The sequence below is a fragment of the Poecilia reticulata genome, linkage group LG17, assembly GCF_000633615.1.
Source record: "Poecilia reticulata strain Guanapo linkage group LG17, Guppy_female_1.0+MT, whole genome shotgun sequence".
In the NCBI taxonomy this organism is placed as follows: Eukaryota; Metazoa; Chordata; class Actinopteri; order Cyprinodontiformes; family Poeciliidae; genus Poecilia; species Poecilia reticulata.
The window spans coordinates 26,637,412-26,655,674 of NC_024347.1; the positions used below are offsets into that span (position 1 = coordinate 26,637,412).

The 18,263-nt window shown below is 38.7% G+C and overlaps 2 protein-coding genes across 2 annotated transcripts in view; one reads left to right on the plus strand and one right to left on the minus strand.

Annotated features, from left to right (window-relative positions):
* abhd3 (abhydrolase domain containing 3, phospholipase) overlaps positions 1-10,997 on the plus strand; it is a 14,357-nt gene extending 3,360 nt beyond the window's left edge. The window contains exons 3-9 of the mRNA XM_017309899.1: positions 607-789; positions 2,235-2,280; positions 5,873-5,985; positions 6,700-6,873; positions 8,230-8,278; positions 8,364-8,529; positions 8,736-10,997. Coding sequence (XP_017165388.1) covers positions 607-789; positions 2,235-2,280; positions 5,873-5,985; positions 6,700-6,873; positions 8,230-8,278; positions 8,364-8,529; positions 8,736-8,917 — 913 coding nt within the window. The 3' untranslated portion in view covers positions 8,918-10,997. The remainder of the gene's footprint in view (positions 1-606; positions 790-2,234; positions 2,281-5,872; positions 5,986-6,699; positions 6,874-8,229; positions 8,279-8,363; positions 8,530-8,735) is intronic.
* Positions 10,998-13,374: 2,377 nt separating this feature from the next.
* Positions 13,375-18,263, minus strand: part of greb1l (GREB1 like retinoic acid receptor coactivator) — a 58,682-nt gene continuing 53,793 nt past the window's right edge. The window contains exons 29-34 of the mRNA XM_017310154.1: positions 17,743-17,905; positions 17,062-17,289; positions 16,843-16,984; positions 16,507-16,707; positions 15,922-16,060; positions 13,375-15,519 (exon numbers count right to left, since the gene is read on the minus strand). Coding sequence (XP_017165643.1) covers positions 15,356-15,519; positions 15,922-16,060; positions 16,507-16,707; positions 16,843-16,984; positions 17,062-17,289; positions 17,743-17,905 — 1,037 coding nt within the window. The 3' untranslated portion in view covers positions 13,375-15,355. The remainder of the gene's footprint in view (positions 15,520-15,921; positions 16,061-16,506; positions 16,708-16,842; positions 16,985-17,061; positions 17,290-17,742; positions 17,906-18,263) is intronic.

The window sequence follows — 18,263 nt, forward strand, 5'->3', positions numbered from 1 at the left end:
ATCCATCCATCCATCCATCCATCCATCCATCCATCCATCCATCCATCCATCCATCCATCCATCCATCCATCCATCCCTATAATGGTCCCTCACATGGCATTTATACATCCATTCATCCTTAAGTGCTCATCGCAGTATACATGTGTATAATATCACAAAGGCAGGGGACTCTAAAGAAAATGGGAATAATTTTAATCAATATTGTCATCTCAATTTTTTTTTTTTACATTTGTGTTGCATTTAAATATTTTCCGGATGTCATACAGTCCTATTTATAATTATGTTTTGTATTTACACCTTATTATTTTGTTTGCATTTCTTTATTTTGTTTGTATTTCATTTTAACTCATGTAAAGCACTTTGAATTGCCTTGTTGCTGAAAATGTGCTATATAAATAAAATTACCTTACCTTACCTTAAATTTGACTTAAATATGACTGAATATTCTGAAAATTAGTCTGGAAGAGAGTTTGAAAGTGAGAAGTTTGTAGTCTCCCCTATGTTTGTGTATTAGTGGACCAAAGATGCTGATAGATACAGATGCTGATGCAGGGTCTCTTTCGGGAAGAGCCATATTGCTGAGTTGCGTCTCTCTYGTCTCTGCAGCGAGCTAATCAAGGCAGCAGATGGAGGACAGATATCTGTAGACTGGTTCGACAACGATGACAGCCTCTTTTATCCCGACCCCACCACCAGGCCCACAGTGCTGCTTCTTCCCGGCCTGACCGGCACCAGCCGAGAATCCTACATCTTGCACATGGTCCAGCAGAGCCGGGATCTGGGTTATAGGTGGGTGCATGGTCTTGGCCAAACACGCTGGCTGCGGTCCAGTGCTGAGCAGACATTCAAAGACACTGAATCACGGGCTGAAGCTAGCTGTGCACTATGATATCATCTGCTCTCTAGCCTGAATATTCTGCAGGCTTTCAACATTTCCACGCAGTTTTTCTTGACTTCTCCATTTTTAAATGTATTAATCAGAAACAGGATCTCGTGTTAGTGCACTAGCAAAGTGGGCAGCTCAGGCCTTTCTAAAGCGCTTTTCTTGTAAATTGCCAAACGTTCCAAGAGCTTGAAGAGTTGCATAGGGATGCAGTTTTTATCTTCMCTTTGTTTTCTTCCCATCTCCAGCAGCTTGTCTCTGTGTTCCCTGCACTCATTCTTTCACCGGCTTTGGGATGACATGGAGAAAGAGAGCCGGCATACTCAGCATCTTCCACCCCTCACGGTTGTCCATGTCGCTTAATTAATTACAGCTTATCCCTGTACAAGCTTTGCAGCTTAGTTCCGGCCAGCTTCCGTGTCTGTGCTGCAGAGCGTGTTTAAGCGCCCCTCCRTCTCTGCCCCGCCTCCTCTTTTCCCAACGTGCTGTGTAGCTTCACAAATGCTGCTGACTTACACTGTTAGAAAACAGCAGGACTGACTCCGACACATGATAGATGACTAAGGAAATGTAGGGAGGAGAGATGCTGATGTTTTAATTTGTAGTACATGCTTTTTGCACAGCTGGACCMTTTRTYGGACCTCATCATATTCAGAATGTATTTTTATATTAAAATAATTTATTCAAATTATGCTTTCCTTTTAAAAGGTGGTGGTTTTTCCCCATTCTAAAAATATATAAATGTGGTTAGTGTCTATGAGTTCTAATTCTAGAACCTAGGAAGAAATACTTTAGAACTTTCGATATCTTTTTTCACAGTTTTTGCCAAAATTGTCTTTTACAAATTCTTCACAAGGGGAAAGACAAAAGGACATGCAGTTTTAAGTAACGGCAAAATAGGTGTTGACCTTCATAAGTCAGGATATGCCTTTAAGAATATAGCAACTCATCCGAGCAAGTTCATATATAAACTCTGAGCAGTKTWWMWATGGTTAAAACAACTGTAATTGTGACAAATTAAGCGCTGGACAAAGACCAGAATTTATTCTCCAACCACACACCTCAGGGAGGAACGTAGGAGATGAGAAATTAAAGTTCAATGTTAGAGAATTTTATCAAAGAGCGGCATCTCTTGGTCAACAATTCTCAATAAAAACCCATATATTTTTAGACATTCTACCAGGGCTGCTAGCTCTATAATGAAATATTTGTTGAATTTACTGAGTAAATAAAGATGAGTTCATTTGTATATTGATATCATTTATGATAGTCTGATCATGTACARTTTATGAAGAAGCTGAAACCACAAAGATTTATRAAGTTATTTCTTGTTTTTCTCTTTGTATTACAGATGTGTGGTATTCAACAACAGAGGGGTTTCTGGTGAAACACTACTGGTAAGTGTTCATGAGGTGTTTTGATTTTCAACGTCTCATTCAGTATTAAACCATTTTTTATTTCCTTGGCTTATCACCCATAATACAGATGCGCTACAGGGCATTACGGTGAAACTGGTGTGGCTTAGTTTTCTGTGTCAGTGTCTCCAAGAGAGTTCACAGAAAGACTGCCTGGACTGAGCACAGACAGCACAGTTTCACAGCAACGATGAAGACACTTTATTTTAATGCAGATCCTTAGAAAAATAGCAGCACCGAGCACTCCGACACCTGGCGACATCTGTCCTTTTACACTGGAGATATATTTAGCTGACAAACGAAACCCTGAGCTGGATGGCACTTTAGCTGCTTGCATGCAAATTCTTGCAGTAGAGTGGCGACATCGCCGTGATCTCGTCGTACTGCGCCACTGCAACTGGACCAGGTTCCCAGCTAAACCTCAGTTGTATTTATATTACCCACAGAGGGTTGTCCACAGTCAAAGATTCCTCTTTGTGGACATAAATCAGAATAAGCCGATATGATTTTTGTGGTTCTGTTTGACTATATTTTTTAATTCGCTTTCAGGATTCAGATATTGGAAAAACACTAAAATAATGCATCCAGTGTCATACAGGTTGATGTGCTGTGACTCAAACCGTTGTACTGCAGTTTGTCTCAAATGTTGTTGACTCAGCTGTATTTATACACAAGAAAGGTGTTGAACCCCGTTACCTAGGAACTGGATCAAGTAGTGGGAAARGAGGAATGTTCTTGCTTCAGTTGGTATTTGTGCTAAAGACTATGGAAATGAAATAGCCTTGGTACAGCTGTGCGTGTACAGTTACAATGAAAGCTTTCTATTGTTTGTTATGGCCAGTAGTTCTGAATGGCCCACTGTGTTCAGGATTTTCCTGCCACAAATACGCATTTKATAAAGGATTGCATGGTGTTATAGATTACAATTAGATTATATGGTTRCATGGAGTAGTTAGTTGTTATATTTAGATTGTCATTAAAGTTGCAGTATATTTTAATATTTTAGATTATTTTAATATTTGAATCAACYYTGSCTGGATATTTGAGTACACTTATCAGATTTGGTAGATGTCATTTGAATTGATTGCTCTCCTGCCACTGACTCAGCTTTCAAGCAGAGTCCAAACATTTTCAAAAGGATTTGAATTTATTTCTATTCGGGTAACAAATAACATGCACCATACATTTATAGACTAAGCTAATTTGCAATGCCTGTTCCCAACTAGGCTTTAGGTAACATAAAACAAAATTATAACGCAAAGTTTAGAACTCAGAGGTCATGAATGTTCTTAAAAGTTTAAAGCTCTACCACCTGGCCCATTCCGAATCAAGCTTTGAYGTATGTCAGAATTTGTTAGAATCCATATTTTGACCACACTGACATAAGGTTGAGCAAGAAGGATCAATTTGGAATTTGGTCCTGCCTCATTATTCYATCCAGTTTTTGCAGTGCACTGGTGCCTGTCAGTTCAACGCTCACCATGTTGCTGCCTCCACCGCGCTTGACAGTTGAAACAATGGATTTAAGTGGTGAAGCCTCTCCTTGACTACTCCACTCACGATTCTTGTCATAGTGACCAAAAAGCTCAACAAAAGCTTTCCCACCTCAAAGACGTTGARGTGATCACAAAAAAAGATAAATTGCCAAAATACCAGTGGAAACATACAAAAAAAAAAAAAAATGGTGAGCAATTATAAAAATGTTTGATGCTAATAAGGACTTTGCTAGTGAAAAGAGAAAGCATATTTTTTTACTTGACCTTTACTAATTTGTAAATTTAAAATAGACCCCCAAATCTATACCCCTTTTACATTGTTCCAATAATTCCTTATCAGAAGCAACTGTATGTTGTGGAATCCTTCTTCCACCCTGAGAGAAATGATTCAAATCTATCTGCAATTGTCCAGAGCTATTCTGGGCAGTTTATTACCATAACTACACACACTGCATATATTTGATTGTTCTTGGGTTATTTAATAAGTTCCTAACCATTTGAAGAGTTAACAAGACAAATAGTAGAGGAGGAAAAGCCACAGGTTTCTCCTTGAATTCTAATTGTGGAGGCCTTAAAAAGCTGAACAGCATCCTGGGAAAGTGTCCTTGTTAAATGGATTCTGTCAGCCAACTGGCTGGTTTTAAATATTAAGTAACCAGCTCTAACTGATGGCACTGTTTGGGGGGCTGAACCGTTTGTTTTTTGTTTTTTTCTCCCCAGGGGAGAACACAGTTATTCTTATGTAATTTTCAACTAAACGATAATGGCTGAAATTTGTTAATATTGGTGATAAAAGTCATCCATTGTATTCATATACAAGAGATTTAAGAGCTAAAACATATAACGTGCTTACTTATACATAGTTGAAAATCAGCTTTCAGTTTTGGGTCTGCTTTGAGATGTGCAACGTGCTGAGAAAAACATAAACACAAGTAAATGTCTTCACGTGTTTCTAGACATATTTCAGTTTAGTAAATTCTCTACTACATCTCCCAGTCATTTTGTGAATCTTTCSTTTAGAGGATTTGACTGAACAACAAAAAGAACTGGACATGCAACAAGCAACATTTGAAAGACTAAAGGAAAAAAACTAATCTGGATTTTTTTTTTTAAGCTTTGCCAGCATATTTCCGAGGTTGGTTATTAAAAATTGAGAGACACAAATGTCTTTTCATAGGATAAATATTAAACTAGCTGTTTCTCTACCTCTGAATCTCTCACAGTACATCTACAGTGTAACATATTCATGCACAGCTAAGTAAARGTGCTTGTACTTGCAACTGACGAGTTCGGATTTCTTTTTCCTCATCTCAGTTGATGCTGTTTGCAAAACAGAGCGCGTTATGTGATGAAAGCTGCTGAGATTCTAATCAGACTTGAACATTTGTTTAAGCTGCGGCTTGGAGCGCGTGCAACTTGCCAGCAGCCATTAACTTCAGCATGACATGACTTTTAGCTATTTTAATGGGGCAATTGAAGCTGATGGCAGTCAGTGATTATTTGAGTGTCAAACAAGAATTGAAAGAACAGGAGCAGCTCTTAAAAATATATTTCTTATCTACATTACAGCTCTAATGAGTGAACAGCAGGTCCAACASCTATRAAACACTGAAGTGTTCAATTGGAAAATATCCTGTTGTGTTTGTATTGCTCTACTTGTTTACAAYGGTTTAATGCCCGATAAAAGAAAAGTCCAAAAAGATTATCATGAGTCAGTACTTTGTAGAATCGCACWTAGCTGCAGTCACAACTATAAGTCTTATAGGAAATGTCTCTACCAGTCCCATATACATCTCAAGAGCAAATTTTATGCCAATTCTACTCTGGAAATATTGGACAGCAACGATCTTTGAATATATTGACATAGGCCCTTGTACCTCTGGTTGTATGTCTGGGGTCCTTCCCCTGCCTAAATATGAAAGTCTGCTCCAATTTCAAGTCATGAAACAGCCTCTTACTAGCTTTATTGGAATATTGTCTTTCGTTTTGCTCCATCCTTCTTCCTTAGATCTCCATAACGTTTGTCCTGCAGATGGAGAAGCAGACCTTTGACTCRGTTACCYTTCTGTCCATTCCAGACCCCGAGGACCTACTGCGCCGCTAACACAGAAGATCTGGAGACTGTTATTGATCACATCCAGAAAACCTATGAAGMAGCTCCAATGATGGCTGCTGGTGTATCCATGGGAGGGTAAAGAAACATTCAAGCGCCGGTAGACAGGACAAAACGTTTCAGTGATGATTTTGGACACTTTNTAGCTGCAGTCACAACTATAAGTCTTATAGGAAATGTCTCTACCAGTCCCATATACATCTCAAGAGCAAATTTTATGCCAATTCTACTCTGGAAATATTGGACAGCAACGATCTTTGAATATATTGACATAGGCCCTTGTACCTCTGGTTGTATGTCTGGGGTCCTTCCCCTGCCTAAATATGAAAGTCTGCTCCAATTTCAAGTCATGAAACAGCCTCTTACTAGCTTTATTGGAATATTGTCTTTCGTTTTGCTCCATCCTTCTTCCTTAGATCTCCATAACGTTTGTCCTGCAGATGGAGAAGCAGACCTTTGACTCRGTTACCYTTCTGTCCATTCCAGACCCCGAGGACCTACTGCGCCGCTAACACAGAAGATCTGGAGACTGTTATTGATCACATCCAGAAAACCTATGAAGMAGCTCCAATGATGGCTGCTGGTGTATCCATGGGAGGGTAAAGAAACATTCAAGCGCCGGTAGACAGGACAAAACGTTTCAGTGATGATTTTGGACACTTTAGTGCTTTAAATTGTTTGTCTCAGAGTTTAGTGCTGCGTGGCAACGCTAATCACTAATCCCTTAAATTGAGGRATTTCTTTGAAATAGAATCCCTGTTTTCCTTCAGATCTCACTCTTTCTACATCCAGGATGATGCTGGCCAACTACCTGGGCCATAAGGGCCGGAAAACCTGCCTGAAAGGGGTCATAGTCTTCTCAGCAGGCTGGGATGTGTTTGAGTGCACCGCGTCACTGGAAAAACCCCTGGACCGTTTCCTCTTCAACTCCTACCTCACCAGCTGCCTACAAGCTTCTGTGCACAGGTCAGTAGGGGCCAGAGCAGGATTAACACAAGCCATTAACACGCCACAGAAATGCTGCTCCCAAAATACTCTCACAAACAAGCACTTTTAAATGTTTGGCTGTATAAAATTATTACATATTATACTAACCTCTGAAKAACATTAACAGACCCTGCAAATCATTTACCGTCATGATTGTGACATTGCTGTGACTGGAATGCATTGATGGTAAACAAGTTCATGAAAAAAATTATTAAACAAAAACTTACTTAAAATAAAAGAAGTACACAGGGAGCAGGAAGAAATGGTGACCAGGTAGATGAGTGAGTCCAGCTTTTAAAAAAGGGAAGCTTGATCACTAACAAGGAACAGGTGGCTGATCGCTAACAGGGTGCAATGAGAGAGTRGACCTCCAGTAGGGGGCGGTAATGCAAGTAAATGTTGATTGCCAACTGCCATTAAGAAGAAGAAGAAGATCTAATAGCTCTGAAGAATAACAGAAGCAAGGTCGATCCAGTCAAAAATAAGAGTAACTAAGGCGAAACACACAAAACAAACAAATTACATTACAACACAGAAAAAACAAAAACAGCCAAAAATCCTGACAATAAACAACAAAAATGCAGAACGTTTCCGACTACACTAAGTCATATACCAGAAGGTTTACTGAATATTTTCTGCAATTATTAAATAGGAAATCTGGAACAAAAAGTCAAAAGTTCTCTGAGATTAAACTAAAAACAAGAAGCTAGTTATGAGAATAATATGTTTTAATTTCTGGACGTATGCTATTGTTTCACACTCACTGGACAAGAAATAATGTCAGGTTGGTCAGTAAAGATCAAATGGAGAGCAGGGAAAGTTACAGAAATTGCACATRTTCTTCTGATTTTACATCCTGCTGAATTTAATGATCGCATGCAGAGAGGGAGAATGTAGGTGTCCAGCAATCCCTGGTGGAGAGGTCACAGAGGAACAGCAGAGGAAAAACTGACTCCGAACATGTCAGAAATGTCTCCACCAAAATCCTTTCTTTTCCATTTTAATCTCAGAGGACTTCTGAATTTTTATCACAAATTTCTGACAGTTTTGAGGKKTTTTTTTCTCCATAAATCCCTGCTTAGTCCTYCTATATTTATGCTCAGAAATTTAGTCGAAGAGATTTTGTCTTTGTTATCCCAACTTTGACATGTTCCAACATGAAGGATGAAAATATCTTAAACAATTATCAGACTTTCTGACATTTTTCTCTGAAATATACTCCTTTAATCTTGTCTCTGGTGTAAAATGGACTTAGTCTAGCTTTGTAACTTTGAGATAAAACTCATATTAGCTCTGTGGAGGTACTGACAGTATGACTGATGTTCCTCCCTGCAGACACAGACCGGTGCTTGAAAAGTGCTACGACATTGACCATGTCATGAAGGTAGGACCATGGCTGTCATGTTTAATCATTTGGAGCCATTTCTTAAACATGGGCCGAACTGAGTAGTTTTACCTGYTCTGTACAGGCAAAGACTATCCGAGAGTTTGATGAGAGGTTCACCTCCATCATGTTCGGATATCCTACTAATGACGACTATTACCGCGATGCCAGTCCTGTGCACAAGCTGAAATCTGTGCAGGTGCCAATGCTGTGTCTGAACGCTGCTGATGACGTCTTTTCTCCATCTCACGGTGAGCTACAATAGTTTTCTTAATTGCACAATTACACATAAATGCTTTTGTGTTGGTGTAGGTGTGATATGCACATGACGCTAGCATTGCCCAACATCCCAGCAACGGCATTCATGTTAATCAGACTCACATGAACTGAAACTGATAGAATSGCATCATGCGAAACCACAGAAAAGAGGGAATTGAATCCATTGTTTTGTTTGCAGCCATTCCAGTGGAGGCGGTAAAGCAGAACCCTAACTTGGCCTTGCTTATAACCTGCCATGGAGGCCACATTGGCTTCCTGGAGGGTCTGTGGCCACGACAGAGCACTTACATGGACCGAGTCTTCAAGCAGTTCGCGAAGGCCGTCATTGAAGAAGGCGGCCTGCTTAAAGACCTCTCCTGATAAGACAACTTAGAGTGGTCCTCTCGTTTCATCGTCATCCATGTTTTTTTCACTACATTCCATCGTTTCTTCTTCCATTTCCATCCTCTTTTTTTTGTTCATTCCCAGCTCTCTATAATTCCTTCCTTCCTCAACACCAAATGTTATTCATCTTTATTGTTTTTTTGCTTCCTTGCCTTGTCTTGATGCTATCTTTGCCTTACATTGATCCGTTCCGTTCCTCCCACTACCACAGGCAGAAAACATCGTTCTTTCTTATTATTAAATGCAGTTCAGTTAAATATTATTAAATGCAAATATTATTAAATGCAGTTCTTCTGTTGCATTTGACATTCAGATCACTTTTACTCTCTAACCGTGAACTCAAAGATAGGCATAGCTCCTCATGTCAGTGCTGAAAAGTTTAATATTTCTCATATTGTTCAACCTAAGAATTTGGTGGTAAACCCGTGCTATTTTTTTTTTTCCCCATCAAGTTAGCTCAAGTACTGTTTGACTTATGTAACCTTATGTAGTTTTTAGCACTTACATCAGTAGTATTGTATCCCTCAGGGATTTCCTTTCTTTTTCTCTCTCGTTCCTCTCTTTTCTTGTGAAATGTCACTTTTGTCAAAGTGTTCTCCTTCATTTTGCATTGTACTCCACCTTTTAAAAGTAGATGTTAATTAGCAGTGAACAAAGCATAATGTTGTTTCTTTTGAGTTCTAACTGGGCGTGTGAATTATGCTTATGTGCTTTCGCTTAGAGAGGTCAGAAGTTGATTCCATGTCCTATTAAATGTGAAGCTGCTGTTAGGAGACATTTAGCTATWAGGACTGAAAGCAGAAAAAAATATATATATAGATGTACACACCTGTAAAATATTTGGTATCTTTAGATACATATATTTTGGCAGTGAAAGGGGAACATCTCAGAATATTTGAGTGATTCTAAATTTTGAAGACATAAACAGATTCTGCACATTTGGTTGGTCTTTTGTMTGATTAGTTTCAAGGATAAAATTATTAGAATTTATTGTTTTTAATTTATACAAGAATGCCTTTTTGGAGCCATCTCTGTACCTTGACTTGTTCTATTCCGTTCTTTTTTTTTTTTTTTTGATAATAGATACATGCTTAAACCCAAAGATACCTAGGAGAGTTAACACTGCTTTCAGTTTGCATGCAAATTGACAGCTGGCTGTAGCTTCACATTTAAACAAACATGCAGTGTACCGATGACAATGACAATCTACTGATGTGATTTTGTTTCATCTGAGGGTATATTCTACATGCACTTTTATTTTAAGTTCTTTTACTTTCACGCACACCAAATAGTTTTACAAATGGAGAATATGGAGGAAATCTGATCCATGACAAGGAATGTAAAGTTGCACTATTTAGTTGGTACTACCATGCCTCTAACTGTCTAACGCAAGGCACTTATTTCCTCAAAGCTATGACAGTGAAAATCCTAAAGGCTCAACAGAACAGAGTGCGAATGCCATGAAATTTGTTTTGTGAAAATGTTGGTTATTTCTGTGGCTCCCTGGGCGCTTTATTATACAGCTTGAGTTAAATGAAGTAAAATGTGAGGACGTGGTTTGCACATTGGCTGTCTGAAGTGGTGTTTGCTGCTTTAAAGGATGTGTAGCTTGTATTATTTCCAGTCACTTTTGCTTTCCTTTGCCAACAATGATCAACGGGCTGGCTACCATTAATGAGTTGGCATGGGGGAACTGAACACTTATGACTGGTGGCCAGGATTTCAGCAACAAAATGCATGAAGATAAATTGACTACAKTTTCCCRTTGAATTTTACTGTTCAGTTGTTTTGCAAAATTAGCGCATGTTTCTTCATCATCACGTCCTGTAACTGTAGCACTGAAGGCAAGTTTTTTTTTTTTCTTTTTYATTTATGCTGCATTTAATTTTGTACGGCACTCAAAAGAAGACGAGTAAACATTTGTTTAAACTGTGCAGCAATAAGATTTTAAATATAAAATCTGTCTATAGCATAAGTACTACTGTATTGACATTACCATCTTTAGTGTATTATGCTGTATTTAYTGAATTATTAAACAAAGTCTAGGTCAATTTGCCTCCTGTTTCCTGTGCTTTTGATTGCTCGAAGCCTTTTCTCTGCAATGTGGGYGGCAATCTTTCTGTGGTGGAATATAAACAATATCCACGCACCGTCCACAATTACAAAGTTAAAGACTTCCTCTCTTTTTCYACATAAGCCATCTCAAAATTACACTGAGAGCAAGGCATTTGACAGTCTGCCATTGGAGTGGGTTTACTGCAGCATTAGCGTGTGACTGCAGGGTCTCGCATCGCAACATTAGCTTTTGGTCTCTGGAATTGACTCAATCCACGCTGACTGGCTTAGCAGCTGATAGGATATGCATCACTGCAGTGGTGGATGTTATTCACAAAAGGCTAACTGTAATCCTGCAGTACTCCACTTACCTAAAGTGCAATCCCCCAATAAGTCCACTGACAGAATTTGGTGTTTAGCTAGATGGTATAGGGAGGCATTTGGCTGAATTGACTTGAGTGAATTTGTTTTACCCTGAAGGAGAAAAAAAAAATGCTATTTGGTTTATGTACTACATCTCTACTGGTAGGGTTTATTACATTTACAAAGCATATTTGCTGTGTTCTTTGCTTTTTTATTTTTTTGTTTTGGCTTAATCTGTACAAAGCTGCAGTATGTGCTAATGTCATAAAACACTGGGCCTCGTTTTTTACAGATGTCTTTCTTATCACACCAGCATTTAATACTACAACCATGCTTATGACCAAGAAAATAGCTGTGATCTGACTATTGACTGATGGTGTTGCATTCTGTTCAAATGCAATGAATGCTATCAACAACTAATCATAAGACCCATTAAATTCAGCCACCCATATAATTCAGGSTGAATTAAATTAAATTCAGCCTACTTCTTTTAACCAGTTAATGCAATAATATTTGTTCWGCTTTCTGTGAAAAACCCACTTTCTTCATGAGTCATGATCATCCAACAGAAGCTGAATCTTTGCTTGGATTATCTTTTTTTTAGTTTTTGGTAACACAAAGCTACTCTTAAATCTAACTCAAAAGAGCTTATGTTTTCTTAASTGAAACTGTTAGAAACAGGAACATAACTTGAGTGTGTTTAGTGTCTGTAAAATAAAGTAGTTTAACAAAAAATGTTGAACACCATCAATGAAATAAAAATATTTGCACATTTAATACATTCTCTAAGTATTTAGATGTAAAACGGTTTGAAAGTGTCAAGGCTCTTCTTTCTATTACTATTTAAGAAGCATCAGAAATCTAACATCTCTTATAATTAACCACTTTTTAGCTTTTTGTCTTACAAGCACAATATAAAATGAGCAGAAATTAAAGTGCAAGGCACTTATTACTGGCCTGTCTTTGTCATCCTAATCTGTCAGGTGCTGGCTGAAAATAGTCATGTGTCATATCGCACTGGAGCTGTAGGTAGATGGAATGTGCTCTAATATTATCTCACAGGAGCTGAAATAGCCCTGTCCCTGGACCGGCAATGCTCCTGTGCCCTTGCAGCACTTCAAGAGAAGATTCCAGCAGTCATTAAGAGGCCATTTCTCCTATGTATGACTAGTGGGGTTACTGTGCATGGACAGAGTTTATCTGGAGATGTGTTGAGGAAAGAAAAGCCGGAGAAAGAGTTTCAGACTGAATAGGTGTGGATATTTATACGCAAACTAAAGATCCTAAAATGAACTTTAACAACTCTGCTGATACTTTGTTAATGAACTTTAAATCACATCAGTACTAAATTGGTGTGTCTGAAACACAACAAAGTAAAACGCATTGGAAATTGAAACTTAAAAGAAAAAAAAAAATCTCCTCAAAGTTTCTCCTTAAGTAAATATTAGAAAGTGAAAACAGTCATTTGATGCCGATTTCAATGTTTTGAACTTACTTTTACACTTTAATCCCTTTCAGAGATTTGTTCCCAAATTTTGGATCTTTTAATATTTCTCCTACTTCAACATCTGGGTCTACTTCAGATCTTGCATTATTCAGACAACATTTTCAGGGCAAAATRTTGTACCGTTCTTATCCTGTTTGAACTGATTTAATGCTAAACTTGCTAGCAAGCTAAGTTCCTAAACCTTTAGGCCATCATTGACAATAAGCTGAAGATTTTAGCTGAGATTGACAGCTAAGATGTTTAAATGTTATCATGGTAGTGCACTAGTGTAGTAGTGTTTTATCTTTGAGACACATTTTAGTATTGTCTTTCTGACATGGCAGGAATAACAGATGAATAAAATAAGCCAAATAATTAGTTAAACATAAGCTYATTAATATTTTAAGAATATTTTGAAATTTGGTCTTTCACACCAGATTTGATATATGCAGTGTTACACCAACAACTAATTAATTTTCTCAATCCTACATTTATTTTATTAGACATAGAATTCATAGGAAAAGTCAAGTAATAGCAAAAGGAAAACTCAGAAGTCATTTTTATTACATTCATAATTTTCAACAACAATAGGACTCTACTGTTATGTTATTCACAGCCAGCAATCACAATGGTAAACATGAGGTAGATCAACCAGGCACCAAGGCTACCACTGAGCTGCACAAGACATCGAGACACATTTCAGCGAAGATTGTGAGAGCAAGTTGCATATTAAGTATTAAATTATTTAAAAAAAGAAAAAGAAAGAAAGAAGGAAAGAAAAAAAAATAATAACGCTATGGACCGAGTCTTACATGTGGAATATTTCTGAGGGAGCAGTTGTTTGCTGTATATTWTTCAACTGGTAACTTGAATAGTGCAAGTTCACATCTCCGACCCTCCAACAACATTCAGCATATCTAAAACAACATCCATTTGGGTTCCTGTGCAACGCCTTCACAGATGTTTTTGAAGAGGGAAGTGGCCCCCGCCTCAGAATGCAATCAAATATCTCACTTGAACATGATTATCAGTCCAAAATACTAGTCAAATAAATAAAGGGGAAAAAAAAGCTCCTCCATGGACCTGATTTCCATTTGTTGATGAAAACTGAACGGATGGACACAAAGGGATACAAACATATTTTCATAGATATATCTAGGTAGATTTCTTCTAGCCTTTTTGCAACATAAAATGCAGAAAGACACAACCAAAATACACTGGCAAAGAGTATCACAAGGCTAAAACATAACATCATAAACCGTCAGTCGGTAAGGGGATGACATAATATATTAATAATGTAAACAAAGATTTCAACAGTACAGTAGTTCAAATTCTAATTGTTCCTTCTTACTTTCAAACATTTCTTTGACTTGTATTTTTTTTTCTTCATTCTGATTGGTCATTATGACAGATTATTTGTGGCTRTGTAAAACAATTAAGGCATATTCTTATGACAACCCTGTGGAGAAATGCACAAAAACACTTTTCAAGTATGCTTTTTTTTAACAGTGTGACACCTTATTCTTCCTTTGATTACCCTTCCTATCAATTGTGGGGCATCAGCTTAAGCTATGCAAACAGCGAAGAAGCTAACTGCCTTTAAACACCATAACAGGAGCAGTCCTAGGCACAGTTAGAAGCAAGATAAAAGGCAGTGACGAAGCTTGATTATAACATTTTATTTCTCTGACTGCTCAGGATTTGAGTCAGCAAATGTCGAAATGCAAATTATTTACTCTAACACATGGGCTGCTCTTTCTGATTGGCATTACACATACGCAGATAAACTTTTTTTACAATCTTTAAAAGTCGTAGCTTGTAAACTCCCTTAGCTGTGACGACAGAAATTAAGTCATTTGGAAAGTATGAGAGCACTCACGGCTTCTTCTTGGAAAGATTATCAATGCCACATTCATGCTTTAGAGGCACAGTAGAAAAAAAAAGAAAAAWCGTAAATCTGCTAGATTAATAGTTGCTTACTAGTCAAATCCCATTGGTAAAAGAAAAGCATCGGCTGCTAATAATGTTGGGAATTGCTTGTGACGCAGCCTCTGTTGTGATATCACTTAGCTATGAAGCGTTAATGAGCTTCTTGGAGTTTCAAAGGCTGAACTGGAAAGCAAAGTGGAGAAGACAAGGTGCAGCTGAGTCTTTGGTGCCAACATAAGTTAAAAAGCAGGGAGAAGAAAACATAACGCCTTAAATCCCTTAAATCTCCCTCAATTTGAAACCCTGAGATAAAAACCTATGTCCAGACTTGGACATAGTGGATTTAAAGTTCATGGACAAATGGATCTTCCATTAGTCCTGTATCGGATCCATATTTGCCTCAAGCAAACAAGCAAAGCTTCAATTGAGCTGTGCTTCTTATAACCTGGTGGCAGTTTTCCTTAACGTAAAAACAAGCTCAAGTTTAGATGAGTCAACAAGCAGGCATCAAAGGAACTGCTGCATGGGAGATCCAAAAGTACTCCTAACTGTGACCGAGATTCTCCAGAACACTTGTGGGTTCAAACATGGCGGCCGGTCAGGAAGAAGAGGGGTCGATCCTCGCTGCAGTTGGCCGTCTGAAACTCATCCCGCAAACGAAACTGCCACTCGTCCTCCAGCTCCAGCCGGACGATGGTCTGACGCAGGGAACTTCTGTCCTGGCAGATCACACAGAGGGTGGCGCCTGAGGGAAGAATCAAGGTACATATAAATATTCACACCGCTTAAACRTTTTGTGCATATTTCCATGTYACAACCACACACTTGTAAGAGTGTGACAACTGCTGTAGTACACTTAAAATGTTACATGGTGGTCAAAATATTTTAAATAAATATATTAAGCATTTTTAGATTTWAAAAAAKGTGAAACGCATGGTTTGTAGCCTCTTTTTTTTTTCTGAGAAACAACTACATTACATATACACGCCACTCTAGATGTTTATTTATAAAACCAAAATCTCATATGCTAGTCCTTCCACTTTGTATTATTACCATAAATAAAGCCAATACATTGAAGTATGTGGTTGTAATTCCACAAAATGGGTAACCGTTAAAATTTCAATCTGCAAACATGGAGGCCTGTCACCTTTCAGGAAGCGGAAGTTCTTGAGGAGTCCGGAAACAACGAAGGAGTCACACAGGTAAAGTAGCARGCCACTGAACACCAGACCCTGATGGTTGAGATTGGTGGAGTGTGGGCGAGAGTTGATGTAGCACACAGAAATCTGYAATAAGAATGYAAGACMCATTATCACGGCCGCTAGAGTAAAATAAAGTAAACAASAGATGGTTTGTATTGCCTAGAAACATTCTGAAACCTGTGTCGGGARGTTTCTGGGGTTCATCAGAACAAACAACTGTGCATATTGTGTGGAATAAAACAAACAAAAAAAGAAATGTTTACATAAGCAAACTGTTTGTGCTGAGRTTGTGCAAAGTCACAAATATGATCTCATATACAGAAGTTGCCTCGTTAGCATTCGCCGTCAGCACATGTGCTTGTAAGCAGGTCAGAATGTTCTTTGAAAAGCGACCCAGCAAAGACCTCTTGTTTAAAGATATTCTACAGAATGAAATTTTCAGATTTAGAACACAGATATAGCAACTCCTCGCTGTTTAGTTCCTGCACACGTAGCTGAAGAGGTCAGCTGAGTCTCCTGKGAGATCTTACCTCTGGGCTGAGGTTGAGGTAACTATCRATGGACAGAACTGGGTTGTTCCTGTTCTGAACAGCTTTCGGAAACAGTCTGCGGCTGCAGCTCTGCAGGAAGTTTTCCAGCAGGAACTGAGCCGGGGCGTCTAATAGGGTCTGTTCGCTGTCTGGGGCACAAACGTACTGAGACGGGCTGATCGGAGCCTTGTTTTCAATTTCCTGAGGAGACAAAAGTAGGCTTGGCAGGGTGAGGTTGTGCTTTGTGGAGAAAACAAAACAAAACAAAACAAAAACAAAAAAAACGTACATTGTTTGACAGTCAATGAGGTTTCAAAATACAAACGAAATGCTCACCACAAGTTTCGGTTTGACTACAAAATCTTTCTTTCCCCCGACTGGAATGTGTTTTTTCATCAGGAAAAAGTTGTTAAAGCGGCATATCAGCAACCCGCTGCTGTTCACCCTCAGATTAAAGTCCACCTCCTCACAATCGTACCTGCACACGGCAGCGGTGACCAAYAATCAAAACCACTGCACAAGTTATTAACAGCTTAAAGGCGGACGTGAACTTACCGGTTGAGGTCATATTGAACGTTCTGCGTCAGGTCCACATTAAGGAGGACAAAGTCGTGGAGGTGACACCGACTGAAGGGGTCTTGGGGAGTCTTGTGGGCCAGGCTGCTGCTCCACTTGCGGACACCGCAGATGGCATACAGAGAGATTTTGGGTGTGTTCTCCATGTGCTGCAGCACTGTTTTCAAAGACACATTGGTGATGCCTGAGCTTCCATCTGAGGTTTCACTGAGAAAACAAGTGAAAGGTAGAAAGGTTTCAACTTTAACAGGTAATTATCATAAAATATGCAAAGTTTAAACCCCTAACAACACAATGCTGAATGCAATGTGAAAAAAAATGCAAACTGTGTAGCTATTTGGGTAAAATGGAAATAGGGTCGACAAAAGTCAACTAATATGACCACCACACGTCATCAATTTGAAYAATTTTTCTGGTTTAGTTTTTAAAGACTAGTTTATCCCAGACAGGAAGTACTGAGGACTTCTCAGTACTGAAATCTGGCCAAGATAGGCGGTATAACCACAAAAATAATAATCAACAATTTATTAAACTTATAAACTCCAACAGTCACCAACTGTCAAAATAAACTGCACATGATTTGTTTARTTTGTCTTTTCATTTCAGATGTTGTCTCCCAATTTTTGCGGGGGAAACAAGGTTATTCCAGCTCCGTTCTACCTTCCATCTGTCGGCTGGAAGGTGTTCCACAGCACACACGAGTCGTCCATCATGACAATGAAAGGCCATACATCTTGTCTCTTGACACCTTGCTCCTCCAGGCGGTTCCTCTCCAGCTCTAGGTTATGGTATGACAGCTCTTTGATCATGAAGCGAGAAGCACCTTAAACAGACAGGAGCCTATTACTCTGTGTGTCATTCATATTTCCTTAAAAGTACAACATCCAGAGGGTCCTTTAGCCATAGCAAATTGCTGATGGAGGTAATGAGTAKACCCATGCTGTCCTTAAATTGCATATACATTACACATAAAATGTGAGCTATTGCAGTGKAATAAAAAGCARAAMGTCACAGTTTTTATGGTACAGAACACAGTTTACGTTGCACAAACAGTTTGTCCTAAATGAGAACACTGGCAGGGAGTCACGCTTTAGGGGTCAAGGTGACACAACTGTGATCTGTCAGGTCGCAGCTTAGCTCTGCTGCACCTCTTTCAAGCAGAGCACACACTTGATTGGCTG